General features: G+C 53.6%; 1 protein-coding gene across 1 annotated transcript in view; it reads left to right on the top strand.

Moving 5' to 3' along the window:
- Positions 1-1,813: 1,813 nt before the first annotated feature.
- CLPB (ClpB caseinolytic peptidase B homolog (E. coli)) overlaps positions 1,814-10,693 on the top strand; it is a gene marked incomplete at its 5' end in the record, with an annotated part of 14,674 nt that continues 5,794 nt past the window's right edge. Inside the window, 4 exons of the mRNA XM_008938519.1 lie at positions 1,814-1,869; positions 4,044-4,088; positions 6,797-6,958; positions 9,222-9,378. Of these exons, the coding sequence (XP_008936767.1) occupies positions 1,814-1,869; positions 4,044-4,088; positions 6,797-6,958; positions 9,222-9,378 (420 nt within the window). The remainder of the gene's footprint in view (positions 1,870-4,043; positions 4,089-6,796; positions 6,959-9,221; positions 9,379-10,693) is intronic.

Below are 10,693 nucleotides of genomic sequence, written 5' to 3'. Positions count from 1 at the left end.
GCCCCTCGACACAACCCCACGGCACCCCCCCGCCTAAAATCCCCAATCCAAAGGTGCTGTCGTGCCCCGGCTGCTCTCCCACAGCCCATCGGCCCCCGGGGCGAGCACCACGGCTCCAGCTGTGACCCCAGGCACCCTCTGAGTCTGGAGAAGGGGCAGTTTTCCCAATAAAAAGTGTCCTTTTCCCAGCCCTGGGCTTTGCAGGGAAGGGGTGGAGGGGCTTGCTGCCTGCCACTGCCCATTCCACCCCTCTTTTTAGCAACAGGATTTTATCCACCCTGGGAATATTTGTCCTCCAGCACAAGAAAAGGCAGTGTTGATCCGTTCCTAAAATGGACAAAATGACTTTTAGTCAGGGGAGGAAAGGAAACAAGGAAAAAAAACCAAAACAGCAGCTTGAAGGTAACAGATCTGCGACACTTGGAAGGATCCTGGCACTTCTCCCATGTCCCCCAGCTCCCTGGTCCTGGGGAAGGTGCCGGTACCGGGGGGGTGAGGACACAGGGACACTCACTGGTGGTTCTCCTGCCCCACAGCAGCCCAGGCTGGGTGCTGACTCTGCTCTAAAACCATATAAAACCAGGAAGAAACGGGCTCAAGCCCCCACTGCAGGAAGCTCAGCCCTGGGAATCGTCGGCTCTCTGGCTCCTGTGCAGTTCTGCAGGGTTGGGTTTTTTTTTCCCTTTCTTTTAGTGCCCCAAAATATTGAAATATGAAAGCGAAGCAGCTGGGAATTGTCTTGTCTTGGATGGATGTTTGATATCAGTCCTGATGTAACAGGATGCTGAAAGGCCAAGACTAAAATATTACCTCTGTGCTCACACACTGGGACCTACGATGGGGCAGCTTCCCAAGTCAGCAAAGCTCAAACTGAAACAAGAGACTGAATTTTGGCTGAGATTTTTCCTGTTCCTGCAGCCCTTTTGTGGTGATTTCACGAAGCCATCCTGCAGATCCCAATTTGTGGTCACCAAAATGCTGCTAGAGCAGGGTGGGGCTGGGGCAGATGCAGCTACTGCAGTAAGATTGTCCTTTGGGTTTGTTTTTTTTAGCTACTTCAGGGTTTCAGCCACAAGATTTTTATTTAGAATAGTTATTTGCACCCCTGCTCTCTGCCCTAGCCTGCCAGAGGGTTTGTTTTAAATCCAGAATGGATATATGAGCAGTGCAGAGAGCACGTGGGGTTCTGCAGTGTGCTCTTCACTCCTCACCTCACCCAGTCACCCCCAGAGCCAAAATCAGCCCAATTCTACACCCGGGAAGCCAGGCAGACCCAGCGGGTGGCAGCAGGGAGAGGAGCTTGCCAGCTGAGCCCAGGTGGATTCTGCTTGTTGAATGAAGATTTTCCCCTTCAGGGCAGGATCTGGCCTTCCATGAGCTGCCCTGTGAGCTCACCCCTGCCAGGGTGGGTTGGCTCCGTTCCGGAGTGTTTCTAACCCTGGAATTTCAGGACAGTCTCCTTCTGTAAATGACAGACAGACAGAATATCACATTTCCCTGGAATTCTTCAGAGAGTAAAAACCATTCCGTGTGAAGCCGAGACCACTGAGAGCACAATCCTGATCTAACCACGCATTTTTGGGGGCAAAACTGAAAATCTCTGCCCAGCATCTAAGAACCAGCAGTTCAAAGGGATCAGGCAGCACAGTGGTGCCGGTGCCTGGTCTCCAGAGCCTCGGCAGGGCCTTGTCCCGGGATCCCCTTCCCACCAGGAGAAACGGGTCTGTGGGCTATCAGCCCGCCGCTGGCCGGGCACGTGGACGGACGGACGGCGGGTGGGCAGAACTGGTGACCCTGAGTCTTTCCTCCCCAGGTAAAACGGAGCTGGCCAAGCAGACAGCCAAGTACATCCACAAGGACGTCAAAAAGGTACCAGAGGCCACAGGACTTTGCTTCTCACCCCCCAGGTGGTTTTGGCAACAGGCTGGGCTGGGTTCTTGTCTGGCTTTGCTGGGCTGGATGTTCAGCTCACCAGTGGTTCAGCCAAGGAGGGATGGAAGGTCTGGCCACATGCACCAGGAAAGGACTTCTGCTGAACAAATCACAGAATCAGTCTTGTGGGAAGAGGCCTTTAAGACCACCGAGTCCAGTCGTTCCTCAGCTGCTCCTCCCCACACTTGGGCTCTAGACCCTTCCCCAGCAGCTTTGTTGCCCTTCTCTGGACACATTCAGGCCCCTCAGTGCCCTTCTGATTGGGAATATTCAGCTTCAGATCCCATAGGTGGGACGTTTTGCAGCTCACTGAGATCCTGGAGCAATTCTTGGGGCACCAAACCAAGACGATGCTGCCACAAGCTCCCAAGGGACAGAGGAGAGCAGGAGGAGCTGCCTGTCCCATCTCCCATGCAATGCTGGTACTTTGAGGGGGTGGTAGCAAGATTTCAGGCCAGGTTAGGACAGGTTTCACTCCAAACCAGCCACATTTCCCTGCAAAATATTAAAATGCCAACAAACTGCCCAGGATGGAGTGAGATGTGCAGTGCCAGGCGGTGCCAGAGATGCTTTGCTCCAATCCTGCTCCTGCTCCCAGTCCTTCTTCTGTCCGTCCTACACAGGCTGCCTGAGGAGCTCAGCATCTTTCATCACCTTGTAGCCTCTCCAGCAGGATGAAAATGGAACAGTTCTGGGTTTTCCTTTTCTGGTCCATCAGTTCCTGTGGATCGCTGCACCCCCATCACCACCTGGGGGGGTTTGGACTCCCCCCTCAGACCAGTTCATCCCCAGTCAAACTCTGATTTCTGCCTGCTGTCAAATTAACCCAACACTCAGCATTTAGCTGGTTTCTCCATGTGATGTTTGACCGGTTCCAGCTGCAGGAGCTGGGGGTGAAGGTGCTCAAGTTGCAGGAGCCAGGATTTATCACTCCCAGAAGGCAGTTACAGGAGGATGAGGAAAAGGAAACCAGAAGTGCCTTTTTTTATAGCCTTGGTCTGCTTTTGATCTTCTTTCTCCATGTGTCATTGTGTCTTGTGTCCTTTCTCTGCTGGAGGATGTTGGGGAGAGGAATTAATCTGGGGCAGCTCTGCCTGTGTTTCCTCCTTTTCACAGGCACCAAGCACAGCACCTTCCCCATCCGCCGTGGGCCCGAGTCCCAAAGGCAGGCAGAGGCTTACGTGGGGATTTAAAGCCCAGCTTGAAATGCTTCAAACAGCCCTGACTTGTCCCCCTGATGAGCCATCCCCGCCATGAAATAATTCCAGTCCCTCCCTGCTAAAAACCTGACACGTGGCTGAACCAAGACAGAACAGGACTGAGGGAAACTCAGGCCCCCAGAGAGCTTCTGAAGCTGAGCACGAAACTGGTGCTGTTGTCTTACAGTTCAGATCTGCTGAGAATGCAGATGGGTTCATTTGGATGAACCTGTTACCCCTGTATGTGGGGCCCTCCCTCCCAGAAGGACCTTGATGGGCTGGAGCATGGCCAGAGAAGGGCAACGGAGCTGCTGGGGAAGGGTCTAGAGCCCAAGGGTGGTGAGGAGCAGCTGAGGGAGCTGGGGGTGCTGAGCCTGGAGCAAAGGAGGCTGAGGGGAGACCTTCTGGCTCTCTACAACTCCCTGACAGGAGGCTGGAGCCAGGTGGGGGTCAGGCTCTTCTCCCAAGGAACAAGGGACAGGACAAGAGGAGCTGGCCTCAAACTGCCCCAGGGGAGGTTGAGGTTGTCCCTGAGGAAGAATTTGTTGCCCTTGAGGGTTGTGCAGGGCTGTGCCAGGCTGCCCCGGGCAGTGTAGGATTCCCCATCCCGGGAGTGGTTTCCAAGCCGTGGAGATGTGGTGCTGAGTGACCTGGGTCAGTGGGACCTGCCAGAGTTGGGGAAACAACTGGACTCCATGCCCTGGAAGGTCTCTTCCAACCAGAACGGTTTGATGATTCCTCAAAGTATTTTGTGGTGGATCTGGCCACTCTGGAGCTGTTTGTCCTCAGGAACCACAAAACCTTCAGGTCATCTGTGCAGCCACCTGCCTGTTTCAGGAGGGGTCTTCTAAATGTGATGAAACTTGGAGCATGTTCATCAAAAATCACAATAAGTGTTTTTTTCTCTTGCAGGGTTTCATCAGACTGGACATGTCAGAGTTCCAGGAGAGACACGAGGTTAGTAAATGGGCTCCCAAGGGCAGAAGCGTCAAGATTAGCAGGCAGTTTACACAAATCCTGCCAATGCCATCATTCTCGTGTGTTTGGTTCCTGGCCTGGGTGGTGCTGAGCATCTCCCTGCTGCTACTGAACTTGATGAGCATCTCCTGAGATGTGGGATGTCTCATTAGGGTCACCCCTGGAGTTGGGGGGTGGCACTAAATCCCTTCAGAGGGCTCTGTCTTCCAAAAACAAATAGCAAGGTCCTAGCTGAGGTGGCTTCATAATGTTTTTCTTGTACAGAAAGTGGGGTTGTGATTCTTTTGATGGCCTTGTGGTTCTTACTGATGCCGATGGTGGGGTGAACCCAAATCCAGAAAACATGGGCTGAGAAATATCCCATGAGGGATCTCAGGATCAGCCCCATACACACTGAAGCTGGTGCATTAGTTTATGGAGCCAGGGAAGAAGAAGGAGGAGGAGAACTGGCTGGAACCTGGAATGATGCTATCTTGAAGAAGAGGAGGAGGAAGGGTCTGGGGAGAACTTCAGAAGGACCGGTCCAAGATAGGAGTACGGGGGATTATTTTGCATTTCTTCACAGAATCCCTACATGGTGGGCATGGGAAGGGACCTCTGAAGATCATCATCCCCTCCAACCCCCCTACTCCAGCAGGTCACCCACAGCACGGTGCCCAGTGTCACATCCAGCCACGTTTGGAATCTCTCCAGAGCAGGAGACTCCACAGCCTCTCTGGGCAGCCTGCTCCAGGCTCGGCCACCCTCACACCAAAGAAGTTTCTCCTCCTGCTCAGGTGGAACCTCCTGGGTTCCAGTTGGTGCCCGTTGCCCCTTGTCCTGTCGCTGGGCACCACTGACAAGAGTCTGGCCCCAGCCCCAGCACTCACAGGTCCACTCTGTGGAGCTGCTCCCCAGCAGGTCACCCCTCCCCTGTCCTGGTCCAGGGGGTTATTCCTCCCCAGGGCAGGACCCTGCACTTGCCCTGGTTGAACACCATGAGGTTCCTCTCAGCCCAGCTCTCCAGCCTGTCCAGGTCTCATTGAACGGCAGCACAGCTCTGGTGTGTCAGCCACTGCTCCCAGTTTGGTACATCAGCAAACTGACTGAGGGTCCCCTCTGTCCCTCCATGCTGCCGAGGGCACCAGCCGGACAGCCCCTCATGCTGTGACTGGAGCTGTGAGAAGGGCTGATGGGCCTGCCTTGGAGGTGCTGGCGGCCTCAGCACCATCGTCAGGAGCTGCAGGGACAGGAAAGGTCCAGAAAATGTTATTTCAGCCAAAGCAGTGAAGCAGGTGGGTGAGAAGAGCAGATAGAAGACCTGCTAGCTGCTGGCCTGGTTGATGGGTTGTGGTGGGGTCCTGCATCGTAGAGGGAAATGGATAAAGATAAAGCCACGTTGATAGTTTGGTCCAAAGGAGAGTTGGGACTAGCAGCAGGGGTGTCAGACAGGAGCCGGGCAGCCCCGACAGAGACGAGAGGCAGAGCAGGGGGGATAAAGTCAGGGATGGCAGCGAGAGCCACACAGATTTTTCAAGCAAACAAGGATCAAGAGGTCAGCCCAGGAGACGGGTCCTTTGAAGCTTCACGGAGCCCGAGGCGCTGCAAAATGAATGCAACGAATTAGCTGCTGTCAGGAGCCCCCCTCACCTCTGTATGGTCCTATCAGAGAGGAGTTCTCATTGGAAGAGACCTTTCAGATCATGGAGTCCAACCGTCTTCAGCTAGAGGACACAGGAAGACCCTTTTTTGCAATCAACTGTTGAAGAATCTTCACAGGGAAGTGGTGGAGTCCTCAACACTGGGCACGAAGATTCAGCTGGACATGGTGCTGGGACAGCTTGTCTAGACAGGGCTTTGGCCAAGAAATGTTGGACCAGATGGTCCTTGAGGGCCCTTCCAACCTAGAATTCTATGATTCTGTGATCCTATAGATGAGGTTGCTCAGAGCCCTGGCCAACCTCACCTGAAATGGTTCCAGGGATGGAGCAGCGACCACCTCTCTGGGAAAATTGGGACAGGGCCTCACCACCCTCAGTGTACAAAATTTCTTCCTTCTCTCTAGTCTCAATCTCCTTCTTTTAGTTCCAAACCATCCCCCCTTGACTGTCCCAACAGGCCCTGCTCAAAAGTTCCCTCCCCATCTTTCTGAGAGGCCCCTGGAAGTCCTGTCAGGCCCCCAGAAGGTCTCCCCAGCTGGAGCCTTCTCCTCTGCAGGCTGCCCAAGCCCAACTCTCTCCTGCTGGGCTCCCAGCAGAGGGGTTCCCCCCTCGGGGCATTGCTGGGGCTCCTCTGGCCCCGCTCCAGCAGGTCCCTGTCTCTGCTGTGCTGAGGACTCCAGAGCTGCCCCAGCACTGCAGGGGGGTCTCCCCAGAGCGGGGCAGAGGGGCAGGGACAGCTGGGGCGGGTCACTCAGATGTTGTTTAGAGGAGCAAGGTGGTGCCTGTTCTCCTGCCCATGGCTGCTCCTGCAGATTCTGCTGGTTACACCTCGGCCAGGTCATCACTCAACAGCCACTAAGCTTCATTTTACTAGGTTTTTGCTGATTAAGCTGATTTTGGGATACCCCATGTCCAAAAGATGTCTCAAACATTACAGAGCTTGATTTGTCTGCGGCCCAGAGTCATAGTTGCGTGCTGAGCTACCAAGAGGCCTTCATTCCTGGCGTCCCTGGACCAGCTTTCACATGTCCTGTTGCTTCCTGCTAGGTTGCCAAGTTTATCGGCTCTCCACCGGGCTACGTGGGCCACGAAGAGGGTGGGCAGCTCACCAAAAAGCTCAGGCAGTGTCCGAATGCCGTGGTGCTCTTCGACGAGGTGGACAAAGCCCACCCAGATGTCCTCACCATCATGCTGCAGCTGTTTGATGAGGTAAATCCACGTTTTGGGGCAGAGTTTGCACAAGGGGCTGTTTGGAAGGTGACAGAGTGGTGCAAGGGGTGATGGCTTCAGGAGGTGTCTTGGAGAGGAGCTGAAATGTGAGATGTGAAATGATCGGTGTCCTGATCAGTTGTTAACTGATGGGTTTTAGCTCAGATTGGTCAATGTATGACTTTTCAGGTGGCATGGGGTTCTCTCACACTTTTCTCCCCCATGTTTAGAGTTATAGAATGGGTTGAGTTGGAAGGGGCCTTCATCTAGTTCCAACCCCCCTGCCATGCACAAAACTCTTCAGTTGGTGACCTTGAAGAAGCCTGGGGCTGCTTCCCAAGACTTCAGCTGTCTCCAGAGGAAGCCTGAGCACTCTTAGAGAGGCCTGGGAGGAGTCCTGGAGAGCTACCAAGCATGGACTTGCCTCCAGCATTAAGAAATCTCTTTAACTAATGACCTAAGAGGAGTCTGCTGCAGCTACCAAGGGCTTGACCTGTCTCCTGAAGAGGTCAAAACACTCTTGAAGATTCCTGGAAGCAGTTCTGAAGAGCTCAGCATGGACATGCTTTAACATTCACAAAACCCCTCAGGTGGTTGGAGGAGTCCTTGGAGGAGTCTGGGCGTCCCAAAAGAATTATGTGTGCTGCGGGGTTGTCCATCCCCAGGAGCTCTCCAGCATCTCCATACATGTCCAGGAACGTGTTGGCCTCCTCTGGAGACACCTAAGTCCTAGATGGAAGCCCCAGACTCCTCCCAAGGACTTTTGTCCATGTTGGAGACAGCTCCGTGCCCATTGAGCTGTTCCACACAAGCTTTTGGGTTTCTTTTTAAGGTCCTGGTCTGTCCTCAAAGGCAACCAAACTCCAGAGCAACATGCCTGAAGGTTTTGGGAGGGTTTTTCAGGGTTTGTTTTTCTTTTAAGGATTAATAACAGGATTTTTTTCTTGCATAGATCATCAGAGCAGCAGGTAAATGTGAAATCAATTCCTGTACCACGCACTTGACAGGACAATAACCCAAATGTTAATCTCAAGCACCCAACAAGGATTTGTGTCGTTGTGCTGGGTACCTGCTGCTAGAGATGGATTGAGGGGAGAAACCGCCTGGGGAGCTGCTTGGGTTTCTTCCTTAGTTTCCTCTCTTTTTGGTTTTATTTGTCAAACTAGGACTTTTTGAAGGGTTCCTGCCTCGGTTTGGGAGGAGGAGGGTTGATGCCACAGCAGCAGTGGTCATACCCACCGTGAAGCACGGTGCTGGGCTGTCCTGGTTTGGTTTGTTGGGTGATCCCGTGGGTGTGATGGATATTCTCCATCGCTTAATTCACTCTATCATGGCCATAACTTAGTTATTTCTGGAAGGGATTTTTTGGTTTAGCTCATCATCTAGCAGCCTTTGCTTCCCTGTGGTGCCTTCAGACCACCACAAAGCCCCCTCTGAGCCCTCCCTGCCCTTCCAGGTGGCCATGGTGCCACAGGGAGCTTTAAACCCATTCATCTGGAAGGCTTTGGTGAACACCCAGCAGTGTTGCTGGTAGAGAACATGTAAGCAATGGTGCTGGTTGAAAATGTCTGGGTAATGGTGATGATGGGGAATATCTGGGCAATGGTGGTGGTGGTGAACATCTGGGCCCTGTTCCTGGTGGCGAATATCTGGACCATGCTGCTGGTGTTGAACATCTGGACAGTGTGGCTGGAACTTGCTCAAAGCAGCAATGCCTGAAGCTCTGCCCCCAGAAAGAGCCCTCACAGGGGAGCATCTCACATCTGAGCCACCCCTGCACCAAGCCCAGCATCCCAGCCTAAACCACAACCACAGGCAGGGCTGACCAAGAGCCTGGGCTGCTTCTGAGCATTCTTCCAACCTACCTCAGGGGCACCAGCCTCTTAGAATGATGGGACAGAGGCACAAGGGAATACCAACTTCACCTGCACTTGCAGGGTTCACCAGAACTTGTGTGTGAGACCCAAAAGTGCAGCAGGGAGGTGGGCAGAGGATCAGAGGTGTTTGAGTCACATCTGCGGGCTGCCCCAGCCCTCCCTCTGAGGTATCTCCCAGGGCTTCCATCAAGTGTGCCCTGACCATGTGCAGGGCATTCCTTGGAGAAGTGAGGACTTCTCCAGCCCCTGCTGGTATCCTTGGGCATCCCTTCAAAAATAAACCCAGTCAGGGTGGGGAAGTGGGACCCGTGTCATCTTGGCTTGTGTTTTGGCCGTGTCCTGCAGCACCTGCTCATGCCACTCGTCTCGACTCGGTGTCGTTGCAGGGCAGGCTGACGGATGGGAAGGGGAAGACCATCGACTGCAAGGATGCCATCTTCATCATGACCTCCAACGTGGCGAGCGATGAGATCGCCCAGCACGCGCTGCAGCTCCGACAAGAGGCCATGGAGATGAGCAAGAACAGGATCGCAGAGAACTTAGGTACTGCTCTTTCCACGTCCTGCTCCAGCCCCCTGAGGAGTCCTTCTCCTGCCCAACATCCATCTGACACCAGCTCAGCCAGTGGGGAGCACCCAGACCCGTGGGTTGCTCCTTCCTCACTGCCCCGTCCTCCAGCATTGGGACAAGCCTCATGGGTGCTCCTCTGCCAGAGGGGAAGGCAGCTGCCTGATCTTCTGTCTCCATCTCTGGGAGATCACCCTGTTGCCTTCTAGGATGAAGGATCCGGGATGACCTGTTGCTGAGAGGTCACACACCCCAAACTCTACCATCTTCCCCCGTGTGATACCTCTGCTTTGGGCTTACCCTGTTCTCCTTCCAGGCCAGGTTGGATGGAGCTTTCAGCAACCTGGTCTAGTTGAAGATGATCCTGCTTGTGGCAGGGTGGTTGGACTAGATGACCTTGAAAGGTCCCTTCCAACCCAAATCATTGTATGATCCTATGAAATCCTTATAATTCAAGATAACATCCCTCAGGAGAGATCTTTGGAGAAGATTTTGTGTCCCACCTCTCGACCTTCCCCATCCTGTGCTCTCTTCCTTCTATCTCCTCACCCTTTTCCTTATTTCAGGACCTTTCCAAATGCTCCCTAGAAAAGCCCAGGGCTGGGACAGATGCTTATGTTAAAGAGGAGGAGTTTTGGTTCCTCACACACCTTCCAAAAAGGAACAAGCTTAATCAGTTTTATTTCTTCTTGGAATGAAAGCCCTGGAGCCACACATCAGGCTCCTGGAGACAATTCTCCAAAAATAGGAATTGGGTAATGAAAGGAGAATCGAGTAGACCGAGGGCAGCCTGAAGAAGCAGCCTGAAGGCAGCTGAGTCCAAATTTATGTGCCAAGAACCTTCATCAGTCACTTGGTTGACAGCTCTGGTGGCACCACAAGGCCCTGGTGACTGGTGGGTCTCTGCTGTGCCACAAACAGACACACTGGTGGCACTACCCGAGCCAACCCCTCTGGCCCCAAAATGGGTGGCAGTTGGTAGGCACAGGTGCTGACACAGGGCACACAGGGTCTCTGTCCCCTCTGCACAGCCAGGTGGTCACCTGTGGTGGCCCCACCCATTTTCTCATACCTTAAAAAAAAACCAGCAGGCAGGGTTTGTGTTTTAAGACATTTTTATGATCCTAAATATCTTCATAGGGTACCCAGCAGCATGAGCCTTACTGAATTTGCACATGACACCCAGTTGGGTGGGTGCTGATCTGCTGGAGGGTTGGAGGCTCTGCAGAGGGACCTGGCCAGGGTGGGTCCAAGGGCCAAGGCCAATGGGATGAGGGTCAAACCGACCCAC

Source organism: Merops nubicus, unplaced genomic scaffold, assembly GCF_000691845.1.
Source record: "Merops nubicus isolate BGI_N331 unplaced genomic scaffold, ASM69184v1 scaffold34804, whole genome shotgun sequence".
NCBI lineage: Eukaryota > Metazoa > Chordata > Aves > Coraciiformes > Meropidae > Merops > Merops nubicus.
Note: the sequence above shows the minus strand (reverse complement) of the source record. Positions and strands in the feature narration are given on the sequence as shown.